This window comes from Microtus oregoni, unplaced genomic scaffold, assembly GCF_018167655.1.
Source record: "Microtus oregoni isolate MIOR12 unplaced genomic scaffold, Mior012 000004F_ref0000308, whole genome shotgun sequence".
Classification (NCBI taxonomy): Eukaryota; Metazoa; Chordata; class Mammalia; order Rodentia; family Cricetidae; genus Microtus; species Microtus oregoni.
This window is the reverse complement of record NW_024543063.1, coordinates 2,697,253-2,724,719: the sequence shown is the minus strand read 5'-3', so window position 1 is coordinate 2,724,719 and position 27,467 is coordinate 2,697,253. Positions and strand designations below refer to the sequence as shown.

The window sequence follows — 27,467 nt, the reverse complement described above, 5'->3', positions numbered from 1 at the left end:
GGTAAATAAAGGAGTCTTTGCCTAAGACAGACGTAATCATCTGAACTGTGCTGAAGCACGGGTTTTATTAAATTAGTAAGAGGCAGTGGATTGTTGAGCCATATTACAAAGGCCTATATTTCTACTTTGTATGGTGGCCAGACTTTCAGGCCACAGTTAGTACCTGGCCACACAGAAGGGTCACCTGACTGTGTGTTTAGGATGAACTGACGCCATCCTAAACAAAGGGTCAGGATATGTTAATGTCGCTCTGCTCCTTCTTTGTAATTGGGGAGGTCACCTGGGAAAGAGGTGTTAATTCAGTCTATGTAACAGAGCAGGCATAGATGAAAAGATGTAGCAAAATGGGCATAGATAGGTGTGGATGAGACCGCTGTCATTCTTCTGGTTACCTAGGAAACAGAATGCAAATGAATTTCCCCTTCAGTTTACCTTTTGGTATAAAAGTTGTTTAGAGAATAAACACGGGTGAATTTTCAGGATGAGAACTCAGGATTTCGTGAGGGATCCCTAAAAACTCCCCCCCAATAAAGTCATGTGAGTTGTGTCTTTCTTCCTATGTCTCCCCTCTGGTCAGAGAAATAATTTATGGTCTGGGCTGATCCCAGACCATGATAGAAAGCAGAACACTGGACAACAGAGACAGGAAATGTGTGCCCATTAGCCTTGGTTCCCACCTTCTGCTATTGTAGACTTCTATAGACCCAGCCAGACGGCAGAGGAGACATCAGGGAAATGCTCTGGGGGTTCTTATGGAGACATGGCGAGGGGCACTGAAGGGTTGTCCAGGTGTCTGTGGGTGTTAGTGCTCTGTACAAAGAAGGTCGTCCCAGCCTGTGAGATGGACAAACAGGAAGTGTAGACCAAGACTCTTACGGATCTGGAGGGGTGTGAAAGTTAAACAGCCATGTCTCTGCCTTCTGGCAACCTGAGTAAAGCCATTGAGATTTATGGTACAATTATACTGAGAAAATAAAAGGTGGGTTCGGAAGATGAGCAAATGGAGGGGAGAAGATTTCTATTTCAATTCTTAGAGTGTACTGTTAGAGGTCTCTGATCTGTTTTCTGTGTTTTTATTTTTGGTAGAAAATAATTATGCAAGAGTCTGGGAATGTATGTCAGCGGTAGAGTGCTTGCCTGGCATGCATGAAGCCTTGGGTTCCACCCCAGCACCACATAACCTGGGTGTGGTGGTACGTGCCTGTAATGCCAGCCCCAGGAGGCTAAAGTAGAGGAGGAATCCAAGGTCATCCTCAGCTACATAGCAAGTTTCTGACCAGCCTGACCTACATGAAACCTTGTCTCAAAATGTGGGGGTACAGCGGAGGACTGGGGAGATAGTTTGGTTGGCAAAATGCTTGATTTGCAAGTCCAAAGACTTGAATCCAATCACCAGAACCCAAAAGGGGAGGCAAAGATAAGGGGGGTCCTTGGGGGCTCAAAGGCCAGCCAATCTAGCCTGTTTGGCAAGTTCCAAGTCAATTAGAGACCCTGTCTCAAAAGCATAAGAAGGTGGACAGTGCTTGGGGAACAATACCTAATGTTGTCCTCTGACACCCCTTACACACAAGCACCTGCACAGACACACGGAAAGAAAGAAAGGAAGAAAGAAAGAAAGAAAGAAAGAAAGGAAAGGGAGGAAGAAAAGAAAGAAGGAAAGAAAGGAAGGAAGGAAAGAAAGAAAAAAAGAAAGAGAGAAAGAAAGAAAGGAAGGAAGAAAGAAGGAAAGAAAGAAAGAAAGAAAGAAAGAAAGAAAGAAAGGACTATTTATACGAGGAAAGCTTCCTAGACCAGTTAACCTGGACACTGGGAACAACAAAAGTTTGCACAGGTGTGGTAAACAACAGAGAACTACCACTAGAAAGTTAAAGGAATTACTTCCAGGCTATTTCAGAGAACAAACATAGTAAATGCAATGGAATAAAGTGAAGACATATCTAAAAACCAAACCAAAGTATAATTGCTGGTGTGCAGGTTTCCCACAGCAAGACTGATGTTAGAAATAAAATTTTCATCTCCTAATATGATTTTCCCGCCTGGGCTATCAAATGATTCAAATGCTGCCTCCGTGAAGGTGGGAGAAGAACCAAGACATGAAACAGAAAAGTACTAGGGGAACTAATTCCTTATCTTTCACGTGGAAAGTCAACCGCCATTAACATCGGCAAGTACAAAGCAGAGCGGAATAGAACAAAGGAATGTGGGGTTAGATCCCAGGGTGTTGGGGGGCGGATGCCGTACAGGGCTGAAGAGCGGGGAGCGGCTAATTCTCACCGACAATGTCAAGGAACTATTAGCCTGCTTAAGTCATAGATAGGTAAAATTTGGCTTAAGATGCACAAGTGTACTCTACTCAATCGTGAGGCTCAGCATTCAGATCTCAGCACCCGTATCAGGCGCCTCACAAACTCCAGCTCAGAGGAGTTAGTGCATTGTTCTAGACTCTATGGGTGCCCACCCACACCAGTGCACAGACACAGGCACATAATCAAAACAAAAATCCATTGAGTGGCATTTACTACATCAAACGATCCACATCTGTGATAAAGTGATTAGCACTTGGATGAGTAGGAGCTGGGCCTACAGAGAGCCATAAGGGCAGCTTGTTGTATAGAGGGCCGTGTCGTATAGAGCCCCTTGTTGTATAGAGCCCCTTGTCTATAGAGTTCCATGTCAGTAGGAGCTCTTCAGGAAGTGCCAGTTCAACCACTAAGACAATTTGAAGAGGAAAACAAAAAGAAAGCAAAAATCTTTCTACTATTCACAAAATTGAGTTTTCAAAAAACAGACGAGTTCCTGATCTATAATATATGTCTTTGGCATTTAAATATAAAACCATTTGAAATAAAAACAAACAACACAGTAGTTCAGGGAAAGCCTGAGAATAGACCTGTGATGTTGGGAATGCAGAAACCCCGTGCAAATAAAAGTCCCCAGGATGCGTTTGTCTATTACTAAGTGTAATCTCTGAACAAGAAAAGAAACTTTGGAGGTAACATCCTGGATAGTGGTTATCTGACCTCTAATTCGAGCTTGCCGAGGACAATATCCAGCACCTGGCATCTGTTCCTGTAGCCTTGGCCTTTGTCTTAGTCAGGGTTTCTATTGCTGTGAAGAGACACCGTAACCATGTCAACCCTTGTAAAGGAAAACATTGAATTGAGGTAGCTCACATTTTCAGAGGTTTAGTTCATTATCATCATGGTGTAACATGGTGGCGTGCAGGCAGACATGGTGGCGGAGAAGGAGCTGAGAGCCCTCCATCTTGTGGAGGCAACAGGAAGTGATCTATCTCACTGGGAGTAGCTTGGATAAGTGAGGCCTCAAAGCCGACTTCTACAGTGACACACTTCCTCCAAAAGGCCATATCTTCTCTGCTGTTGGATTTTCTTTGACTCTAGCCCCACGCTGGAATGACAAAATACTATTATTGGTTGTTTTACTCTTCTTACTCTTTGGGGGACTCACCACCCAGCTCCCAAATCACACACAGAGACTTAATTCTTTCTTATACGTGCCCAGCCTTAGCTTGATTTTGTTTCTGGTTGGCTTTTCTTAAATTAATCCATCTACCTTTCACCTCTGGACTCTTTCCTTTTCTTACCTCTGTAATCTTATTTTCACTCTGACTCCCTGACTGGCTGGGTGGCTGGGCCCTAGCATCCTCTCTCCTTGCTCTCATGCTCCTCTTCCTTCTACCTTCCCCAGTTCTCCTTCTATTTATTCTCTCTGCCTGTCAGCCCTGCCTATCCTTTCTCCTGCCTCACTATTGGCCGTTCAACTCTTTATTAGACCAATCAGGTGTTTTAGATGGGCAAAGCAACACAGCTTCACAGAGTTAAACAAATGCAACATAAGAGAATGTCACACATCTTTGCAACATTATACAAATGTTCCACGGCATAGACAAATGTAACACACCTTAAAATAATATTCTACAACATTACTTCAACAAAAATACACCTCCTAATAGTGCTACTCCCTTTGAGAGCCATTTTTTTTTTCAAACCACCACAGCCTTCTAACCTATAGGCACCATATGTGAGTGCATCCCCATCCAAGTTGGCCAGGCTGGTATCCAGAATGTCAGGGCCACCAGCCCCATGGACAGATGCCGAGTGACAAGACCATTGTGGAAGGAGGAAATTCCTTCCGTCCCTTTGTCAGTGAGAAAAGGCTCTGGCTAGTATGTGTCAAGGTAGTATTTTTAGACCTGGCACCCACAGGCATTGATGAAGTTACATTGGTACCTATGCCAGCTCTCCCTCCCAGGGCAGCTCATCACAAGTAAGAAAGATGCTGTCAGTTACTGCCCATGAGCATTACCCGTGGGCAAGCAATTCAGTGGTCTCTTCTTGTCTTGAAATCACAAGAGCTCAAATGAGCAATAGGCAGGGGTGTTCACAATAAAGCTCCACAGGGCTACAAGAGACCTCGTCTTGGACAAACAAGCAAGCCAGGCATGAGAGTGCACACTTGCAATCCTAACACTTGGGAAACTGAGGCAGGACTGTCAATTTTAGCTACTGACTTAGATAGGGTTTCTTTTGCAGTGATATAGACTAGGACCAAAAGCAACTTGGGGAGGAAAGGATTAATTTCATCTTATACTTCCAGGTAACAGTCAGTCATTGTTCAGGCAGGAACACAGAGGCGGGAACTCAAGCAAAAGCCATGAAGGAACCCTGCTTACTGACTTGCTTCTCATGGATTTCTTAGTTTGCTTTCTTATACCACCCGGGAATCACCTACCTAGAGGTGGCACCACCTTTACTGGCCTGGGCCCTACCTCAACAGTTATTAATAAGATGCCCCACAGACTTGCCGACAAGCCAGTCTTATGGAGGCATCTTCTCAATTGAGTTTTCCTCCTCTCAGATGAATCGAGCTTGTATCAAGTTAACAAAAAAACCCAGCCAACACAGCTATACAGTGAATCTGAGGCCATCATGGCCTTGTCTCAGGACAGACAGCTGACAACATACCACCCTGAATGCTGAACACATCCAATCTCGTCTGATTTGGAAGCAAATCAGTGCTTAGTACTTGGATGGGAGACCTCTTTGGAATACCAGTTGCTATATGCTGAAAAGCAAACAAAACAAGATCAAAGCAAGCAACCCCCCCCCTCAACAAACCCTGCAAGATTTGTGTACGAGCAGCACTGGTGATGTTCTAGACTTTCATAATAGCAAGGACTATCTGTCGATCAAGGGCACTTCCAGACTAGCGGGAAGGATCATGATGAGCCAGTTCAAAGCAGAGAAGACTGGGGTTGGCCCCGCTCTTGCAGAAAATGAGCCCACATTAGCTCTCTTTCACTGCCAACTAGAGCCCACTATTCCTACACTCCCCACAAGAAACACTGGGTTGTTTAGTTTTTTTAGTTAATTTGACATAAGCTAGCATAATCTGAGAGGAGGGACCCTCCGCTGAGCAAATGCCTACATACCTACATAAGATTAAGATTGTGCTGCAGGCAAGCCTGTAGAGCAGTTTTGATTAGTGGTTGATATGGGTGGGCCCAGCCTATTGTGAGTGGAACCAACCCTGGGCTGGTGGTCCTGGGTGGTATAAGAAAGCAGGTTGAAGCCAGGTGGTGGTGGTGCATGCCTTCAACCTCAGCATTCAGAAAGCAGAGGCAGATAGAGCTCTGTGAGTTCAAGGCCAGCCTGATCTGCAGAGGGAGTTCTAGGATGACTAGGGCTGTTGTTACACAGAGAAACCCTATCTCAAAACAAACAAACAAACAAAATCCCAAATCAATGAGAGAGAGAGAGAGAGAGAGAGAGAGAGAGGATATAAGAAAAAGAAAGCAGGTTGAACAAGCCACAATGAGCAAGCAGTATGCCTCCATGGCTTCCGCATTAGCTTCTTTCTCCAGGTCCATGATCTGTTTAGTTCTTGCTCTAATTTTTTTGTGATGATAAACTGTGATGTGGAAATGTAAGCCAAATAAACCCTTTCCTCCCTAAGGTGCTTTTGGTCATGGCGTTTCATCACTGCAAGAGTAACCCCAACTAAGACAAGGATGGAGAGGCTAAAGGAGGGGCAGGCCTTTCTGAAGAAATAACACCGGGAAGATTGTAAGAGCTAGGGAAGAATGTTCTGGGGGGGGGGGGCAAGTGGCTGAGGCAGAAGAGGCTCCCAGTCTCCAAAGAGAGGACCTCTGAGGAGGCTGGTGACAGAGAGAAGAGGCCAAGATGGGGTGAAGGGGAGAGAGAACCATGGAAAGATTGTTCCACAGCAATTGGGGAATCAATGGTCCTGACGGAAAATCCGCCTACACTTAGAGATTCTCAGTCTTTTTGGTCTGGAACATGTGGAGAGAGACAGGCTGGGCTGGGTCTCAGGTATAAAAACAAGGGTGGGGGGAAGGAGATCAGCTGGTCACTCCTCCTCTGTTTCTTTGCTCTATCAGGTTTTCACCCCAATATCTGACTCCCAAGTTTTTATTGATAATAGAACAACATAGATAAACACAACAGCATTCTTAGTGCCTTATGCGTGTGGTGGCCTGGAAAGACAAGCTTGTGGGGAAGAAGGGATGTTCAGGGGGAGCAGCTGACACAGACCTCAGCCATGGCAGCAAGGGCTTTGGGAAGAAGCCATCTGAGGGCACATTTGGAAAGGAGACTTCAGAAAGAAACTGTGGTGGTGGTCATTCTGCACACAGGGTTCATCCGACACTCAGCAGCAGGGGAGCTGGTCAGTGAAGACCTCCCCCAGACACAGGCTGTGGAAATTAGGCATCACTAGGCCCACCAGGGGGTCAGATTCTTGTGGACCCCTCTTCATACCATATCTCATCCTGAACTCCAGAGGTTCCTCCTTCCTCAACCCCATCATCCAGCCTCACCAAGACCTTTCTACATCTATCTATACCTATCTAATCCATGGTGCCTCGGCATCTCTCCACCCCACACACTTCGGAGATAGCTGAGGTCTGGAGGAGAAAAAAATTCCTGGGGTGGCAAGCCCCTTGTATGATATAAAGGGCCAAAGCAGAACCTGGAAAGCGTGGGGCCAGCTAGGAGCCAGCCTCACCTGGGGAGAGCTGTTCCCCTTCCAAAGTGTCTCTCTGGACCTTTTCTCCGCAGCTCATGAGACATCTCGGCTCACCCTGCTATAGGGTACTTCACTTGGAGGTCCTGTTAGCCAGTGGGTGGAGATGTTCCCTACTGTAAGAGACAGGAGACCTGGCCCACAGGACCAGGATTTGGAACTTCAAGGCTAGCCCTCTGTTCTGCTTAGTGTCAACCAGCATCCTGAGGTGACTGGGAGGTATCAAACTGGGAGGATGTGATAACTTAGACCACCCAGGGAAGAGATCTTGGTAGCACAGGTTGCTCCCCTGCCTCAAACTCACAGAGAACACCTGCCTCTGCCTCCCGAGTGCTGGGGTTAAAGGTGTACACCACCATACCTGGTTTTGTTTATTTTTATTTTATTTTATTTTGAGACAGGGTCTCACTGTGTAACCCAGGGTGGCTGAGAATTCACGGTGTGGCCTCCAGAGCACAAGGATTAGAGGTGGAATCTGCCACAGTGGTGGCTTGGTTTTTTGACATGTTTTCTGCACTCCAGGACTGAGAGACAGCCGTCCACTCCGCCCAGTGACTCACTCCTGTTGTGTTGCAAGGAATCAGGCTTCATTCAGCAGGAGACCGGAAGTGGAGACCATGGTCTCATTTTACATAGAAGAAAACAGCCTAAGCAGGGCCGGAAGGGCTGGAGGCTACCCAGGGACTGAAGGAAGCAGGTGTGAGAACAGTTGTGTAAGTTTGTAGACTCCAGCTCTTTCCCTGTCAGAGGTAAATCCCAAAGGACTTAGAGTCATGCTCTAAGGTTAAGGGGTGCCTACGCCCTTTCTTCATCCATCTCGGGGTTAGCGTCTTTCGCTTGCTGAGCTTCTGCATTTCTACCTATCCAGAGCCGGAATCCCGAGCTTGAGCGTTCTTCCCGAATTCATGACCGTCTTACCACAGTGCTCAACTCTGCATTAAAGAGTACACGGAAGGGCTGGAGTGTCGCTGGACTTCTTCATCAGGACTGCTGGCTCCCCAATAATGATACAGAGACTTATTATTAATTATGGACGCTTGACTGACAGCTTAGGCTTGTTTCTGACTAGCAGTTATAACTTAAATCAACTATTTCTACAAATTTACTTTCTGCCTTGTGACTTTATTACCTCATCTCCATAGTGCCCGCCTGCTTGCTCTGCATCCCCTGGCACCTCTCCTGCTTCTTCCCAACATCCTCTCTCCATGCCTGGAAATTCTGCCTAGCTATTGGCTGTCCAGTTTTTTATTAAACCAACCAGAGTGATACATCTTCACAGTGTACAGAAAGATTATTCCACAGCATTGGAGAGTACTTGCTGCTCTTCTTCACCAGGGTTTGAATCCCAGAATCCATATGGTGGTGACTCACCACTGTCTGTCAATCCAGCTCCAGGGGATCCAATGCCCTCTCCTGGCCTTCACTGGCACCAGGAATGCATATGGTGCACAGATATACATGCAGGCAAAATACCCATATACATACAACAAAATGTTTAATTAAACAAAAGTTCATTGAGATCCTCCGGCCTCTGCCAACCATGTATTGGGATTAAAGGCATGTGCCAACACTCCTGGCCCCCGAGTTTCTTTTTAAAACTATTTATTTATTACTTTAAAATTGTGTATATGTGTGTTGTTTCTGGGTGTCTTTGTGTGCCCATGAGCGAGAGCAGGTACCTTGGGAAGTCAGAGGCATTGGATCCCCCTGGAGTTTCAGGCAGTCGTGAGCTGCTCAGACTTGGGCCAACTGCAAGAATAGTATGAACTCTTAACTACTGAGCCATCACTCAGAGCCTTTTCCACCCTTTGTGTAGTGTGCTTGACAGATTTGGATATCAAGGCTAGATTAAAAAACAGCTCGAGAAATATTTTCTCATTTTAAAATTTAAAACCCATGTAAGTTTGTTGATATTTCTTCAGTTCAACAAACTGTATAAAACTCGAATGGTGATATGTGTCGCAGTTTGAATGAGAACGACCCCCAAAGGTTCATGCACTTGAACGATTGGTCTCTAGTAGGCGGAGTTGTTTGGGAAGGATTAGAAGGTGTGTTGTCCTGTTGGAGAAGATGTGTTACTGGGGGTGAGTGTTGAGGTTTCAAAAGCCAGGTTCTCTCTGCCCCTCAGCTACTACTCTAGGGCCATTCCTGCCTGCTTATTGCCTGTTTCCTACCATGATGGTCATGGATCACACACTCTGAAACTGTAAGCAAACCCCCAACCAAATGCTTTCTTTTCTAGGTTTCCTTGGTCATGGTGTCTCTTCACAACAATAGAAAAGTAACTAAAATAGTATGGGAATACCCTTACAAGCTAAATATATTAATTGGTGTTGGATTGTTCAGATTTTCTTTTCTTCCAGAGTCAGTTTTGGTAAACTGTGTTATATTTAAAAATGTAAATTGCTGTGAGGTTGTATATACTATTTTCGTTTGTCCATCTATTTATTTATTTATTTATTATTTTGGTTTTTTTTTACTCAATATAATTCTATCATATACCTTTTTTTGTTTTTGTTTGTTTGTTTTGTTTTGTTTGGAACAGGGTTTCTCTGTGTAGCTTTGGTGCCAGTTCTGGAACTCACTCTGTAGACCAGGCTGGCTTTGAAGTCACAGAGATCTGCCTGCCTCTGTTTCCTGAGTGCTGGGATTAAAGGAGTGCACCATCACTGCCTGGCCTATTCCCAACAAATTTAAACACTGTATAATTTGGACAAAAGTTTCCTGGTGTGATAAAATCCCCGGTACACAGGAGGCATAATTACACTGAAGCTCAACTCAAGGTCCAGTGTCTTTTCTTCCAACGAGATGAGTTCTGGAGATAGGCTCTCTATACTAGTTTAAGGCCCTAGGGAGGGCCCTGGCATGGTCTTGGTCACACAGATAGCACAGAGGTCATTTGTGCTGTTAGCCACCTTCGTTCCTGGATGTGGGAGCTTGGGGAACCCCTGACTGTAAGGATCAGTCAGATTACTAGCCAGCTTGATATGCCCCGGCCTAACAAATGACACAGATCTCAGACAGCAAGTCCCAGGACAGGCTCTGAAGCTACACAAAGAAACCCTGTCTTGAAAAACAAAACAAAACAAAACAAAATTTCTTGGGAATAAACTTCCTGAAATCTGACTCTCCAAATCTGACCCAGGTTGATGAAGTCAACCTAAACAGAATCTTTACTCTCCTCACGGTTTGCTTCCTTGCCTGGACACCGCAGAGTCCCCTTCATTTTCTAACTCTCTCTACCTTATTCCCTAAGACAGGCTCTCTTAGTGAAACTTGTAAACCCCAGGGATTGCGTCATTTTTGCTCCTAATAGCACTGGGATTGCAGGCACGTGCACGAAGGTGCCAGGCATCTGAGGTTTTGAATTCAGCTCCTCATGATTGCACAGCAAGCACTCCTAACTTGCTGAGCTATCTTTGTAAATTCTCAACCCTTCTTTTCTTTCTTTTTATTTTGAGACAGTGATTTAAGCCTTGGCTAGCCTGGAACTCCTTATACAGACCAGGCTGACTTCATACTCAGAGAGAGAGAGAGAGAGAGAGAGAGAGAGAGAGAGATGTTTGTTCCTAACATTAAGGGATTAAGGGTGTGCATCACCATGCCTGGCTTTTTTGTTTCATTAATCCCAGCACTTTATTAAAAAAATGTATGTTTATTTTCATATGGGGCATACATATGTCATGACATGCATGTGGAGGTCAGAGAACAACTTGTGGGAATTGGTTCTTTCCTTCTGTCATATGTGTTCCAGATATTGAGCTTAGTCAGACTTGGGGGCAAACACCATCTTCTAAGCCATCTTTCCACCAGTCCATTTTTAAAACAATTTATTTTTAAAATTAGGGCCTTATGTAGCAGGTTCTCTTTTGGAGCACCAACCAGTCCCCAAATCATGACACAGACTTATTATTATTAGTTTTGAATGTTTGACCTGTTTAGGCTTGTTTCTGGCTAGCTCTTTTAATTTAAATTAATCTGTTTTCTTTATCTACCTTTTGCCTTGGGATTTTTTTTAGCCTTTGTTTCTGTAAATCCTATGCTGTGTCTACTGGCTGGTGGCTGCCTGGCTGACCCTGGGCAGCTTCCTCTCTTTCTCCTTCATTCTCTCCTCCTCCTTCTCTTCTCTTTTTCTTTTTGAGCCTGCATTTCTCCTCCTGTTTATTCTCTCTGCCTGCCAGCCCCACCTAGCCTTCTACTACCTAGCTTTTGGGGGTTCAGCTTTTTATTAGGTGCCTTAAGCAGACAAGGTGAAACAAATGTAACAAACCTATACACAGTTAAAGTAGCATTCTGCAGCATAAACAAATGTAACACATCTTTGCCTAGGTAAAATAGTATTCCACAACAGCCTTATGGTCTCAAATTTGCTATGTGGCTGAGAATGACTGAATTCCTAAAACTCCTGCCCCACCAGGAGGTCTGTGATCCGAGACTTGAGCCACCACACCTTGCTCAGCCTCTCTCTGCCCGCCTCTTTCTCTCCCAAATGATTTCAGTCAGAAGTTTCCTTAAGCAGTGCTTTAGTTGCATCTCATAGATTTGATGTATACTGCTTGTTGTTGTTGTTGTTGTTGTTGTTTTTAACCATTGTTCCCTTGAAAATATTTCCATTGGGGAGGCTGGAGAGATGGCTCAGCAGTTAAGAGCTCTGACTGCTTTTCCAGAGGTGCTGAGTTCACTTCCTAGCACCCACTCACAACCATTTGTAACTGGTTCCATGGGATCCAATGCCCTTTTCTTGTGTGTGCAGATGTACATGCAGATAAAACACCTATATGGACACATGTATGTATTCGTAATATATATAAGGTAAGTGAGGAAATCCTGCCGTTGGGATTGTACAGTTGGGTCAAAAGATGAAGACTACCAGAGTCTAGTAGATGATGCCGACTTTCTTAGAAATTCACATGGAAACAAAGAGCTCTGATTAACTACCACATCATCCACAGTAATGCTTGTGATCCATCATAGGCCTACATATGAATCCTAAAATTACTAAGTTTCTGAAAAAAATAGACTAGAGAAGCTGAGTGTGGGGTCTTGGCATCTGTGGAGTCAGTGTCAGGAAGATACCTACAAATTGGACCAACTGGTCAACACAGAGTTCCAGACCAGACTCTCTCAGACTCTCTCTCTCTCTCTCTCTCTCTCTCTCCCTCCAGCCCTCTCTCTGTCCCTCCCTCTTTTTCTCTCCAAGGAAAATACCCTAATGAGAGATAACCAACTACAAAAAATTATATATTGGGCTTCATATAAGAAAACTCACTCAGTTCATTAGAAGCAAAGTCAGGCTGGAGTGGGAGAGGAGCATCTTCAATCAAGTACAAAGCCAAGTCTCCATCACACTCCAAACAAAGGCTTCTATTAAGTCAAGAATCCAGAATCTATTTGTAAAGATTTACTTATTTTTAGTTTTGTTTTGCGTATGAATGTTTGCCTGCATGTATGTCTGTGCAACACGTGTGCGCCTGATGCCCTCCGAGGTCAGAAGAGGGCACTGGATCCCCTCGAACTGCAAGAACCCAGAATCTATAAGGAACCTCTTACAAGGCACTAAGGAAAGGGTAAGTCAGCCAATTCTAAAATGGAACTCGGTGCGCCCCAGTGGGTTGGTGTCAGAGCTGGATGTTCTTCGCGCTGCCTGTCGGGACAGCTCCAGCCTGGCTGCGTTCCCGGGCGGCGCATCCCGAGAACTGGTGTTGGCCTTCCTTAAACCCAGGGAGGCGTTGGGCAGAGCTGGGCTGCGGCTCCACCCCCGGGGGTTGCCGTTTCCTTAGAAGGCGAAGCCCTAGGCTTGGCCACTCGCCTGCGGGGAGTCCGCGGGACGCCTCCCGCACGCACCACTGGAGATCAGGACTTCTGCGAGCGCGGGAAGACCGGCGGAGCCTGTACTTCGGCTCGGGCGTGGACGGGGCGGGCGCTGGGGCGGGGCGCGCTCGCGGGTTTGAATGGAATGGTCTAGACGGGCGGAGAGAACGGCGAGCGGGTCCTGAAACCAGAACTCCATCGCCGCCCCGCGCGCCATGCGGCCAGAGAGGTGAGTCGGGCAGGCGTGGCGTCTGTCCCCTGGATGTAGCACCATGGGAACGGCGACACCGGGAACAAACACCCGCTCTGCGAGGTGCACAAGTGCGTGGCCTGGATCGCCGCGCCGTTTAGAGCCTTGCTTGGGAGTTGATTTCCCGGCCGGAGGAGCCCCTGTCGCCTGGTCGCCCAGGCTACTCTGCTTCCTCCGTCGCCCCCAAACTGGTCCTCGAGCCTGGGCACTGTGACCACAGAACCTATCGCTATTTTTCTCGCGGTGCTTCCAACCCTTGACCACCGCCGGTGATTTAATTTAGAACCTAAAAGAACTTGGCACTGTGTTTTAAAAGGCTTGGGGAGCAAAACGAGAGGCCATCCGAAACTGGCCCTTTTTGAGGGCGGCGGCCAGCCGACCTCCTCTGTGAGCTTTGGATCGGCACTGGACCGGGGCGCACGCGGTGGGGACCGCTGTGCCTCGCGGTCTCCTCGCGTGGCGGGCGTCCCTTCCCCGCTTGGCTGGAGGCCGTCCGGCTGTGCTTTGTCTGTCGTAGGTGTGGTTCCTCTCGCCTGCGCTTCGGCCATGGAGGTGCTGCGGCGCTCTTCTGTCTTCGCTGCGGAGATCATGGACGCTTTTGATCGCTCGCCCACAGACAAGGAGCTGGTGGCCCAGGCCAAGGCACTAGGCCGGGAGTACGTGCACGCGCGGCTTTTGCGCGCCGGCCTCTCCTGGAGCGCACCGGAGCGTGCTTCTCCTGCCCCTGGAGGACGCCTAGCGGAGGTGTGCACCGTGCTGCTGCGCTTGGGTGAGTGTGGCACACCAGCAGCTACGATCCCAGCCCCCCAGCTCCCATAACTGGTTGATGGGCCTGCCTGTTGTGTTTCGGGGGACTAAGTACATCTGTTCTGCAACGACATTCCCTTCTCCAGTCCCTCTTTGGCTGCGCCTCACCCTCCCTCTGGGGTAAAGAGGAGGCGTGCATGTGTGGGAGCCCAAATCTGTCTGGAATGGTGAGGGTGCAGGACAGGCCACCCAGGTTGGTGCTCCTCTGTTCTCCCCTAGGCTTGCCTGCTTGCTGGCTCCTTTGCCAGGCCCCCCCACCCCTAACCCCCCAAGTCTGCTTAGCTCAGATCACAGACATTCTTGTCGTAAACCACAGAAAGCTCTGGAAGAGTAATATTTTAGCGGCTAAACTTTATTGTGACCCTTGTACTCTGCTGGACTAAAAAATCCTTTGTGGGACCACATGTCCCAATGTTTGTTTTGGAAAATAGGCCTTTTAGTTATTGGCTGAGATCCGACACCCATTGCTGTTTCCCTTGATGGGAAGGCCCCCCGCCAGGGCCTTCTCGAAGGACATCTGGGACATTGTTTAGAGGGGTCACACACAGCTCAGTGGCTCTCCTTAGCTCCTCTAAGGCCTGGACACGTGAGGGGGAAGGATAGGCAAACCTTCCTTTTGGAAGGTGGACAGTTCACCTTATCACAGCCGGACTGGGGCCTGGCGTTGTCCTGGGGCTGTCCAAGGGAATAGGTGAATAGCAGAGATCACATAAATAGGTGAGTGGTTGTCAGGGAGAGCTGGTGTGCACTCTCCTGGTTGGAGGGAGCCATGGATGAGCTGGCTTCCTGTGAGATGAGTTATGCACACATACTATCTTATATAGGCCCTGCATCTCTGGGCTGCGATGGCCTCAAGGAACAGGGCTGTGTAGACCTGGTCTGCCCAAGAGGTAGAGTTAATCCATCTGAGTTGGGCATCCAGGAAGGAGGGCTGTGAATGGACAGAGGGAGCTATCTCTGTGTGTGGGAAGGATGAGTGAAGGGGTTTGGCTAAGCAAATTCATCAGAGAAGACTGGGAGCTGCTGCTGGAGAAATGACATAGTGACCTCCTGAGAGTCCCTAGGGCACGGGGTGGCAGGGAGGAAGTCTTGCCTTGGGTCTGACCCACTCAATGTCTGTCCTCTTGGCCCTTTTGGTAGGTCTTGGGAGGACTGAACACTGGCCTCTAGAAAGGAACAGGTCAAAGCCTTGTGCTCAGCTAGCAACTTTAAGGCCTTTCTCCATCACTCAGTCCTATTGTTCCTACACTCTGGGGTTCAGACCTTTCTGGACAGCTAAGGGGTTTCCTGGAGGAAGAGCACTTGCATCCCAGTGTGTGCTTGTTCAGGTTATGTTTGGTGCTGTCATGACTATTCAGGATGATTTTTTTCTAAGCTCAGTGATAGCTTCCTGCCCCCCCCCCCCCCAAGCATGACCCCAGCCACAGACAGGAAGCAGCCCAGCTTGTGTCCCTCAACAATCTCCCTGGGGTCAGTCTCCAGAGGCCCCCAGGGTTTTAATCCTTGGCAATACCCAGGCCAGCCTTGGGAATTTCCATGCCATCTCTTCATCCCCTGGCCCTCCTCCTCCTGATTCTGCACCCGTTCCAGATCTTAATTAATTAGATAGAGCACAGCTGGCCTCGGGGATGACGTGGGTGCCCTTATCGCTGGGACAGGCCAGGCGGCAGCAGCATTTCCCTGTTTGCTTTGGCTGGGGAAGTGGCTGGACCAGGGGCACCCAATCAGAGGCCGTGTGGAATTCCCGGCACCATCTTTCCCTGTGCGTGCATGATGCTGCCAAGGGCACTGCAGCCCGGGGGGGCAGGTGGGACGGTGGCAGGCATCCTCTTTGGCCCAGCCATGGCTGCACTGACGTAGGAGCATATAAAAGCATACCCATTTGGCACCAGGAGCCCATGTTGGCATGTGGGTGGTACCATTGTCCCAGGGCCTTGGCTCAGCCCAAGTCAGTTCACTGAGCCATCACTAGTGATGCTAGTGCTTCAGCCAGGACAATCCTACGAGGCAGCAGACGGTGACTACATATTCTAGCCGAGCCCCTCTCCATGTTGGGTTCTGCCTGCCTGCCTGCCTGCTGTGAGTCACTGACTGGGTAGGCACTGCCCATGCACCACTGCAGGATTCCTGCCCCACTGGCCCAGCCAGCTTGCCTTTGGGAGCTGGAGGTTCCACGGCCTCCTTTAGTCTTTTTGTTCGTGGGGCCAAGGTTGGGAGAGTCAAATGAAGTAAGATAAGGTGAAGGGGTGGGTGGGTGTCAAACAGACAGAATGGAGTATCAGGGCCGAGTGGAGAGAAAGGTGTGAGCCCGCAGGTCAAGTGAGGTCAGGTGGATCAAGGACAGGATTGAGTCGTGGTCAGTGCTAGCCACAGGGCTACGGCGTGAGAGGACCTGAACCCCTGTGTGCCCATGCAGGGGATGAGCTGGAACAGATTCGCCCCAGTGTGTACCGAAACGTGGCCCGGCAGCTGCACATCTCTCTACAGTCTGAGCCTGTGGTGACGGACGCCTTCCTTGCTGTGGCAGGCCACATCTTCTCAGCAGGTAGGTCTGGCCTGTTTACTCAAGGCACCTCTGGGAGAGGAGGCTCAACATGTGTGGGTGAGGCAGGCTTACAAAGTTAGAAAACCCTTGGGATCCTCTGACACAGTCCTATGGGTTCCAAGCCACTGCTAGCACACTGCCAGCCTCCTGGCCCTCTGGGCTGTGCTGAACTATGTCATAGCCCAGTCCAGCAAGAGCTGGCTCGGAAGGCAGCGTGCGGTGCTGCTGGCCACTTTCTTTTTTCTTCTTAATTTTGGTTTTTTGAGAAAGGGCTTCTTTGCCTAGCCCTTGCTGTCCTAGAATTCTGTAGACCGTGCTGGTCTTGAACTCGGAGATCCTCTCTCTGCCTTCTGAGTGCTGGGGTTAAAGTTGGCATCACCATCCCCAGCTGTTCGTTATGTTTTTATTTGGTGTGTGTGTGTGTGTGTGTGTGTGTGTGTGTGTGTGCACTGAACCACGGCACAATATGTTCAGGTCAGAGGGCACTTTTGGGAGTTGGTTCTCCTTTCATGGTGAGATTGAATTCAAGTCTCAGGCTTGACCCTAGGTGCCTTGAAATTGAATACCCTGAAACTTGAGAGTCTAATTTGGTGGGGCTGGGAGTTTTCATGGTGGGTATAGGAGTTATATATGTAATGAGTTGAGGTGGTAGTGGAATTTAATAATATAAGTGAAGGGTGGTTTATGAAAGGGATGAGACTGGACTAATGGGAGAAGGGGGCGTAGGAGTAGCAGTGATACATGGTTGTGCTACTTGGTTAACAGTAGTGGCTGGGTGGTCTTTGTTTATGAGTCTTTATTATTATCGAGATTTCTTGATAATTACTGCTGCTGGCCATCCTGAGGGCTGTTGACACAGGACTGCCTGATAATTTGATAATGGTCCAGCATTGGTTGCGGTTGTGGTACCTTGCAGGGCAGTGGCCCTCTGCATATACTGGGTTTTGGTGACCATGGTACTTGAATTTCCACAGCTAGATCCACATGGGATATTTTAAAAGATGGGTATTCCGAAGAGTCTCTGAGTGTGCCTGGTTGTGGGGCACTTTAGGAGATCAGGGACACACTTATCTGGGTGACTGCGACCACACTCACCTAGGGCTTTCCCAGGGCCTTCCATGTCTGCTCCAGAAGTGAGTGACAGGCAAGGCCGCTTCTTAGCTCCTGCAGCCTCCTCCCTCTCTGCCTCAAGTTCCACTATCGCTGCTTGCCTTTTGTACCCTGCCCCGGGTTTACCGTAGGCTGCAAGACTTATCTCCCCACACCTTCCTGTGCCGTGCTCTTCCCTTAGACCTTGTGGTCCACATGTGTCATTTACGCCAGATCCATGTGGTCTTTTCCCTAGGAGTGGCGAGGTCAGGGTCAGCCAGTGTGGCTTCTGGACCGAAAAATGTGGGGTCAGGGGGGTGGGCTGTGGGTAGAAAATGAGTGTATGGATGATGGAGTGGGAGAGGTGGGGAAAGGCTGTGGTGTGGGTCGGGTGGGGGAGAAACTGTACCAGGAGTCAATGGGCTAGCTCCAGTCCCTTTCTTGAAGGTAACCTGCAGGTACCTGGTTGGAGCGATAGTGGGGAGGGCTCAGGAAGGAAGCCAGCAGCCATGAGTTTTGGGTGGAGGATCACCCTTGCCCTCTCTGGAGCTTTGCAACTGACGCCAGCCATGGGTTGTTGCCTGGGCGTCTGTCTCTAAGCTGTCAAGCAGGCTGGTTTACGAGCCAGGGATGGCTAGATTTATAAGGAACTTTGCTTCTGAGGCTGCAGATCTAGCCCGTGGATGGCTTCGGTGAGCCCAGGAGAGACTGGACCTCCGTGAGTGGCAGGAGTGAGCAGGAGAAAGCGACTGGGGCTTTGGGGGTGGTAGTGAGTGAAAAGGCCAGAGTAACCTTAATCCCTGTCCACCGTCCCTTCCTGGTGCAAATCCACCTTGAGCATGGAGACAGCCCAGAGAGGCAGCTCTGGGAGATCCCCTGTGGGAGACAGAGCCCTTTCCAGCTGACGCCAACCACGGGTGGCTGCTTGAGTGTCTGTCTCCAAGCTGGGGGGAGAAGGTGGGGGGAAGAGAAGCCATGGGAATGCAGGGTGGTCACATCTCACTGGAGGTCAGGAAGTACCAGCAGGCTTGACAAACACACACACATGATGATCAGCATCATTGCATGCGCCAGAATGGCGTCATCCTTACCAGGACGGCTGTACCACCACAGCGCTGATGAGGATGTGGGGAACTCAGCCTTGACTCTAATAGCTGGTGGGACACACTTCAGAAAACAGCCTGGCAGGTTCTCAAATGGTGAAGCATGGTGTTTCCATGTGACCCACCAAATCTACCACTAGATGTAAACCTAACAGAAGAAAACACGTGTCTGCAGAGAAGCTTGCCTGTGTGTGTTCCCAGTAGCATCAGTTACACAGGCAAAAGTGACTATCCACTCGTACATGAATTGACAGTGGATGTGGGATATTGGTCAACCATGAAGAAGAGTGTGGAACCTTAAATGTGTCACACACAAATTCCATTTGAGAAACGTGCAGAGTGCTGACGATAACAGAGCAGATTAGAAGTCACCAGGGGGCAATGGGGAAGCAGGGCATGACGGCCAGTGGCTATGGGCTTTCTTCTGGAGAGATAAGATGTTCTGGAATTATGGGGGCTGGAGAGATGGCTCAGCGATTAAGAGCACTTAGTTCTCCTCCAGAGGACCTGAGTTCAATTCTCAGCAGAGCTGTAAGTTAGTTCTATCCAGTTCTAGGCTGAGTCCTCTTGTCTCCTTGGGCATAGCATATATATGGTGCACAGACTCACAGTCTGACAGAACACCCACCCTTACACATTAAAAAATAAATGAATCGGGGCCAGGCCGTGGTGGCACACGCCTTTAATCCTTGCCCTCTGGAGGCAGAGACAGGTGCATCTCTGAGTTTGAGAACAGCTTGGTCTACAGTACAAGTTCCAGGATAGCCAGAGGTATATAATAGAGAGACCTTGTCTCAAAAAAACAAATAACCCCCTGACAAAAAAAAAAGAAAGAAAGAAAAATCCCAGCACTTGGGAGGCAGAGGCAGGCAGATCTTTGTGAGTTCAAGGCCAGCCTGGTCTAAAAGAGCGAGTTCCAGGACAGCTTCTAAAGCGACACAGAGAAGCCCTGTCTCCCCATACACACACCAAAAAATGTTCCAGAATTAGATCATGAATATATGAGAGCCCAAGGGAAGCAGACGTTTCCCAAGATGTCCCCCCTCTTCTGCTGGGAACATCATCGCCCTATGGAGCTCACTGTTTAACAGGACATCGAGCTCCTCGGTTCTTGTGGTGGATCGGGGCTCTCTGTGGGTGACGCGTGACTTCTCTATCACATCCAGGTCACAGCTAACAGCAGGGAACCCTGTGAGAATGGGACTGACAACAGGACCTGATCACAAGGCCCTGTTAGTCACTGACCCTGAGTGGTGACCCTGGCCTAGGACACCCAGCAGGCAGAGAGCCAGGGCTGTGCCCTAGGAGTGACAGGGGTGCCTGTGGATGCCAGAGTGGAGCGCAGCTGGATTCCAGACTTGGGTTTATTTCGAAAGAGACGGAAAGTCACTCCAATGGGAGAGTCAGAAGCTGATGTGTGGTACTGTTTATTTCAGGGGGGTTGGGTTCTCCCCCTCTCCCATTCCCTTTTGAGCTAACAACATTCATATACTGTACATTTAGTCACTTTAAATGTCAGATCTGGTGGCATTTAGCACATTCAGAATGTTGTTTGTCCCAATCCTGAGGACATATTGCCTATCGGCAGTAACACCCTGTCCCTCGCCCCCAAACCCCTATGAATTTTTTTTTTTTTTTGATTCGTGGGCGTGCCTGTTCTGGGTTTCCTCTAGGTGGACTGGCACAGTATTTGTGCCCTTTTGTGTTTGGTTCCTTTCCCTTGCCGTGTGTGGCATTCATCAGAACTCTACTCTGGTAATTGGCTGTATAACCGTGCCGCTGCGGGACCTCAGCAGTTTGCCCACTAGCACTTAGCTTTTCCTTGGTGGTGAACATCTGTGTGCTGACTGGCGCGTTGGTAAGAGGTCATTCCGAGCGCTGTGTGAAGGTGGGTTGAGGGGAATGTCATAGTCTAAAAATGCCACGACTTAGCATCTCACAGGCCAGCTGTGGCTAGCTGTGTGAGCTTTTCAGGTCTTACCAAAAGCTCTCCAACTGCCTTTGCTAGCAGAGCTGAGAACAGCAGTTAGCTAAGCCCTCATCTCATCTTCACGTGCGTGCGTGTGCGTGTGTGTGTGTGTGTACAAGCCTGTAGGTGCAGACGCTCCTGTGTGTAGGTCAGAGGTTAAGGATGAGTATCTTTTTTTGTAGCTTCTTCCAGTTAATTTTTTGAGACAGTCTGTTACTGAACCTGGAGGTCACTGATGACCAGGTTGGCTGGTCTTAAGGATCCTCCCATCTCCGTCATCCCTGCCCCCTCTGGTGCCAGTGCTAAGACTACAGGTGCAGGCCATCATGCTGGCATGCCCGGCTTTTTACATGGGGGCTGGGGATCTGAAATCTGACCCTGGAGCTTGCATAGCAAACACCTTACTGTCTCCCCAGCCCCTAAAGCTTTTTAACATCTTTGTTAGAATTTATCCTCTTATGCTGTTAACAAGGGGAAATGGGCTTTACTTTTTCAAATGCTTAATGTGTTATTTGTGCTTTTTTTTTTTTTGGCTCCCTCAGTCTCAAGACCTTCTTGCCTCAGCTTCCTGCTACTGAGATTACAGGAGCACACTACCTCACCTACCTCCTCTCTAAAAGATTTGTTTTAATTAATTAATATATTTATTTAGGTTTTTTGAGATAAAGTGTCTCTGGCTGTCCCAGAACTCGCTCTGTAGACCAGGCTGGCCTCTAACTCAGAAATCGCCTGCCCCTGCCTCCTGAGTGCTGGGTTAAAGGCACACACCAGCATGCCTGGCTGATTTACTCTATTTTTAATATTTTTTTATTTTAATATAATTTTAAATATTGATATCAACTATATAATTTAGTTTTAATATTTATATTTACAAATGTCTAACATTTTATGTTTTAATATTTAAATGTAAATAATATACTTAAAACATTGTTTTGTTTTTAATTATGTGTATGTGTTTGTGCCTCTGTGTGGATGTGTACGCGTGTATTCAGGTCTGACCCTGGGAGAGCAATAGGTGCTCTTTAACTACGGAGCCATATTTCCAGCTCCCTCTTTGGAGAGAAGAACTTATGTAACCCAGGCCGGCTGAGGATGACCTTGATTGAACTCCTTTCTGATTCCCCTGCCTCTGCCACAGAAACGCTGCGATTATGCCAAGACCCGACTCTTTTTTGCCAGCACTAGTGATAGCATACAACGTTTCTGTATTCTTTCCACTTCCGTGTGTGTACGCATGTTTGCGTGTCTAGGCACATACGTGTGCATGCATACGGGGACCCAAGGTTGATGTGGGCGTTAGCCTTCTAATTCACTGCGGCAGGGTTTCTCAGACATACCCAGAGCTCGCTGATACAGTGAAGCTTGCTAACCAGCTTGCCCCGAGGATCCTGTCTCTGTCTTCCGAGACTAGAATTGGGGAGGGTGAGCTGGCATACCCACCCCGCGTTTATATGAGTTATGGGGCTCCGAACTCTGGTTTCCAGGCTTGCTTAGCAAACACTTTAACTACTGGGCTGTCTCCCCAGCCCCTACATTTCTGTATGTTAAGGTGCTGCGTGTAATCCCTCACAATGTTGTTCATTTATCTTTATGCCTCCCAGCAGGTCAGCAGTCTGGGGAGGAGTCCCCCTGTGGACTGTGGCTTTTTTTCTAAAGCAAGCCTGGGATAGGCCCTGACCTACTGCCCTGGCGTCAAGGTTCAGAGCAGCAGACAAAACAGGGTCAGACACATCCTTGTTTGCTGCTTTCCTTGCCCAGTTCTGAGTCAGCTCAACCCCGCTGTGCTGAGCTGCACTGCTTTCCTGTGGCCCCCTCTCTCAGATGCGGGGAAGGCTGGTCTCCTAGGCTCCAGCAGGTATGGCTGGGAGCCTGCATCTACATGAGACCAGCCCGAGAGAGAAAACCTGACTTGCTGGAGATGGTGGTCAAGCCGACTAGTATATCTGGTCAAGTGCCCTGTTGCGGTGGTGCTCTGCACAGAGGGTCCTGGCTCCATTGTCATCATTAGTCACCAGCTGAAGGCAGGCAGGAAAGTGGCTTAGAGAAGCTCAGCTCTTCATGGTACCCTAGGGGCTAGACACCACTTTGGGTCTGATCAGCAACTCTCTCTCTCTCTAGGCATCACATGGGGCAAGGTAGTGTCCCTGTACTCGGTGGCTGCAGGGCTGGCAGTGGACTGTGTCCGGCAGGCTCAGCCTGCCATGGTTCATGCCCTGGTTGATTGCCTGGGGGAGTTTGTGCGCAAGACCCTGGCGACCTGGCTTCGGAGGCGTGGTGGATGGGTGAGCCTGAGAATCAGTGGGGCTGTGGAGTGTGGTGGGGTGGGGATGGTGTGCTAAGCCCCGGAGTGTTAGTGAGGGAACAGAGGGTGGAGTGGGATGGAATATGGGGGCCATAAGCAAGGGCTTTAGGACTCAGGGTTGCTCTGGAATGCAGGCAGGTAGGTGCTGGCTCTTCTGTGCCTGTGCTGACATGATCCCAGACCCTAAACTCTGGTCCCCTTGCTGTTCCCAGAAGGCGCCTGGCAGAAAGAGGCCAACAGGTAGTCTTTCAGAGACAGAACCAAGCCCCCCTCACAGGGAGATTTCAGTGCTGCCCAAAGTACTTCACTTCCCTCTTGGGAGCCCCACTTTTCTCCATTCTCAAGAAGCAAGACCTAGAGGGGCGAGCGTCAGGATCAGGGCCTCCTAGTCTCTGTGCCTGACTGCCTACATGGTTGGCCAAACCAAAGATACTTTTGGGTACTGGGCACGGAGGATGGGCTCTGTCCAGAAGCCCATTTTCGCCTGTAAAATGGGTAGGCAAGGACGTTGGCTTGAGACCTTTCCCCTTCTAACTCTCAGGAGTCCTGAACAAGTTTAGGCCCAGATGGGCCACATCCTCCTTTCTCAAACAGCTTTGTATATTCCCTTTGTGATTCGATGAGACATTTTTCTAGAGCAAGGTACTAGGGACCTCGGGTTGCCTGGTCTGGCTAACTATCCCATTTTTTTTTTCTCCCAGACTGATGTCCTCAAGTGTGTGGTCAGCACAGACCCTGGCTTCCATTCCCACTGGCTCGTGGCCACGCTCTGCAGTTTTGGCCGCTTCCTGAAGGCTGCATTCTTCCTGTTGTTGCCAGAGAGATGAGCTGCCTACCAGGGCAGGGGCCACCCCTAGAGCCCCTGGGCCCAACGCACAGGGCCCGCAGCACCTGCAAAGCACCTTCCTCTCTCAGATTGGGAGCATCCGGCCCCCGGGGCCCTGTCCCAAACCCCATTCCTTGTGGACCCCGGTCTCTGGGAGGGCTGAGTGGAGGAGGCCATCCCAGAGTCTGGAGCTGGCTTCAGTGTCTTCTGTAGCTCTTCCCTTGGGTCAGTGTCCAGCCCTGGAGAAAGGAACCGGGGGACACTTTCACTTGATGCTCAGGGCCTCACCCCAGGGAGGGATCTTCCCAGGACACGAGCTGGCCTCAGTCCTTGTGGGAAGCAGGTCCTGTCCATCTGATCTGAAGGTGACTCTGGCTAATGCAGGAGCCAGGGATGCTTCCTGTCCCTGAAGGCAGAGCAGAAGGCTCCTGTGTGGCTGCTTAGGCTATTTCTAGATGAAGAAGGTGTCCCTAACCCACAATGGGTCCTTCGTGGCAGAGACGAGGGTGTAGGTAGTTCGTCTGACCAATGAGCAGAGATCCTGTGGATGAAGTGGTCTCCTTAAGCTGGACCCCAATAAAGTTTTACCCAGTGGAGTGTGAGACCCTTTTCTGCTTTCTCTGTGTCTGTCCTCGTGGGACTGCGAAACATCGCCAGCTGGGACCTCTAAGAACTCAGACTTGGGAAGCCAGTCCTTCATGAAGTCTAACCTCCTCCTCTTGCTGCTGTGTACTGAGCAGCTTTGGACTTGACCTGATTGGGGACTGTGAGGGGACAAAGAAAGCAAGCTGGGCCCAGGTGGGACAGGCGCACTCTGGAGCTGTGACGACCTGAAACCTCAGCGTATTCCTTATGTGCAGCACAGGGAAGGGTTAGCTAGTCTTGGCAAGGTGTCTGTCAGTGCAATCTTAAGCAGTAACATCTAGGAGGAGGAAGCTACAGTTGCTAGTTTTTTTTACACGCTGTCAATCATTCATACAGACTCATACTAGCATATACTGTCAACACTCAGTCAGACCAAAGGAAGACTTTCCCTTCTCATGGGTTGAGGCATTGGGCCTTTGACAATGGCCGGGCCTGTGTCAAACAATACACATTTATGCGGGACTTCATCTTCTCTATACATTCGCTCGGCTCCCCACATCCAGCCTTTCCTTGATACCAGTTGTTTAAATCAGGCCACGGGAGTGTTTCGGAGCCCTGGCCAGACCTGTAGTGCTGGGGAGGTGTGTGCTGGCTGGATATGCCCTGTCCTTTATCTCCCTGAGCCTATCCTTTGACTTGATGGAGCCCTGGCATCCTGCCTGCGCCCCTCCCCCAGCCAGGCTGTGTGTGCTGGACTGGGCTGTGTGTCAGGCTGAGAAAGCTCCTGTAGAAAGATGTTCTATCGCTATATGGGGTTCGCATCCCCTTGGAGGGCAGAAAGGGTACAAACCATTTGTTTCGGGTGAGCCACCGTAGAGTGTTCAGTGGCCCATGTGGAGCCCTTAGAGGTATGAAGGGCTGGTCTATGGCCCGAGAGGGAAGGGTTCTGATTGGTTCTCCAGTCAAGGCGCTAATGCCTGCCTAACAGAGAGCTCTGTGCTGGTCCAGGGTGTGATGTGGCACTAGAGATAATCAAGATACGGGGAAGGCCAGGTTCTGGTGACCGAACACTCTCCAAACGGAGTTCCTTGCAAATAGTGGGGCCCTCCTAACTATGCCGGACGAAACGGGGAAAGGAAAGGATGGACACAGGACTTCCGATTCCCAGCTCTGGCATCCCACAGAAGCCTCCAGCGCTATATCTGCCCTAACAGAGACTCTTACCTTCTTCAGCCAGAGTTGAGGCTGCTGAGCGTCCAGCCCAGGGCCTCTCACCGGTGGCTGGATCGTGGAACATGCCGAACTAGTCTCACAGGAGGTCTCTTGTTAAAGGGACAGCAGGAGTTAGAATGAAGCTGTGTGGGAGGCCTTGAGGAAGCTGGGGACACTGGGCCTAATGAGAAGTCGGAGGCAACGAATCAGCTTCCCACAGCAGCGGGTTTCTCCCTCTAAGGATAGCAATGTCCACCACCAGGAGATGACCACAAGGAGATGACCACCCGGCATTTCTGAGGCCTGGTGAGGATCTCCCAGGGGTCCTTAGGACCTCGACTTGGATGTTTATGAAGCAGTTATTTGGATACAAGTTGAGACAAGAAGGCCCCAAGAGGGTAGGGGACAGGACAGGGACAGGTGCACTGTCGCTAAAGAAATTTTACATTATTTGTGCAAAGTGATGGGAAATGTGTAGACATGGCTATCAAGAGTGGGAGGAACGATTGGGACCAGGCTGAGATACTGACAAGACTCACCAAGCAGAAGCATTCAGGGTCATAGCTATGGGCAGGATAGGAACCATCACTGGTTGGCTGGACGGTGGAAGCATAGGCCTGGCGGCCACTGTGAACCAACTAAAGATGTGAAAATTTTTTTGTAGTTGTTGTTTTATTTTTATTTATTTATTTTTGGTTTTTTTTTTTTTTTGGAGCCTGTCCTGGAACTCACTCTTGTAGACCAGGCTGGCCTCGAACTCACAGAGATCCGCCTGCCTCTGCCTCCCGAGCGCTGGGATTGAAGGCGTGTGCCACCACTGCCCGGCTGGTTGTTGTATTTTTGAGACAGAGTCTCTATTTAGACCTGGCTATCCTGGAACTCAATACATAGACTACGGTAGCCTCAAACTCACGGAGATCCTCCTGCTTCAGCTTCCTGAGTGCTGGGATTAAAGAAGTGCACTGCTCCACCCAGTTTAGGGACGTAACAGAGAGACAAAAGGGCCTGGTGGGTGTGAGATTTGGCAGAGCTGTCTTGGAGCTTCCTGCTACCCACTCCCTCGCTACCCACCTCACTGCTTGGAGTCAGCTCCAGCACCTCAAGTCTTTCACTGTAGGCCCAGTTCATGGTAGGTCTGCGTCTAGGCTGGCCTCACTGTGGCGCTGGAGCCAGAAAGGACCCACTGAGGCAGGGATATTGCCCAAGGCTCACTGGCTCCTGCTCAGGCTCTAGGACCGTGTGTGAAGGCTACCCACAGTCTCTTAGCCTTGGTTTCTCTCAATTTACGGTAAGGCTGTGACGGGTAACTGAAAAGTCTTCTAGCCTAGCCATCTGGCTTCCTGATGAAGCAAGAATTCCAGGGACCGCCAAGGCTTCAGTGTCAGAGATCCTTAAGCCCCTTGAAGCCTGTCTTGATCTTATACTTGCCTTTCCCCCCTCCACCTCTAGGCCCTGCTGTGCTCCTGGCTACTCCCTCCTATAAAGGCCAACCCACTTACTCCATGCTTCCAGCCCCAAGGGGGTATCTTAGAGGCCTTTGGGTGAAGTCTTAGGGTGGAACCCTAGTATGTGACCATCACCCAGTTCTGTCTTGGCATTTGCTGCCTGGTGGACAGCAGGTGGATGGAAGTGGGGAAGGAAGGAGGGAGGGAAAGAAAAGGCGATGTCGGTGTGTGGGTGGTCTTGCCTCTCCAGCCTTCTGTCCTTGGATCAAACCCTTTGGTGCGTTTCCCACACTAGAAAGTAGGCACTCAATGCTAAGAACTCAGAAAAGCACAGGGCTTAAAGTGGCACAGAGATCGGTGTGCACATTTAGTCAGAGGACACAATGGGGACACAGGACATATTCCAACAGCAAAAAGATAAAAGCTGGAGACATAAATGGAACAGGAACTGTGAAGTC

General features: G+C 49.3%; 1 protein-coding gene across 1 annotated transcript; it reads left to right on the top strand.

The window, feature by feature from the left end:
* Positions 1–12,815: 12,815 nt before the first annotated feature.
* On the top strand, positions 12,816–24,363 carry LOC121446736 (bcl-2-related ovarian killer protein). Its single transcript, XM_041649490.1, has 5 exons — positions 12,816–13,105; positions 13,644–13,895; positions 16,350–16,478; positions 22,758–22,921; positions 23,643–24,363. Exons 2-5 carry the CDS (start codon positions 13,673–13,675, stop codon positions 23,766–23,768), a joined length of 642 nt encoding a protein of 213 aa, XP_041505424.1. The 5' UTR covers positions 12,816–13,105; positions 13,644–13,672; the 3' UTR covers positions 23,769–24,363.
* Positions 24,364–27,467: the final 3,104 nt, after the last annotated feature.

What these genes read in the sequence shown, in the direction of transcription:
- LOC121446736 (XM_041649490.1), top strand. Translation starts at nt 13,673, where the DNA reads ATGGAGGTGCTGCGGCGCTCTTCTGTCTTCGCTGCGGAGATCATGGAC. An exon ending in CACCGTGCTGCTGCGCTTGG is followed by an intron (nt 13,896 to 16,349) that starts GTGAGTGTGGCA and finishes GTGCCCATGCAG; the next exon opens with GGGATGAGCTGGAACAGATT. An exon ending in AGGCCACATCTTCTCAGCAG is followed by an intron (nt 16,479 to 22,757) that starts GTAGGTCTGGCC and finishes CTCTCTCTCTAG; the next exon opens with GCATCACATGGGGCAAGGTA.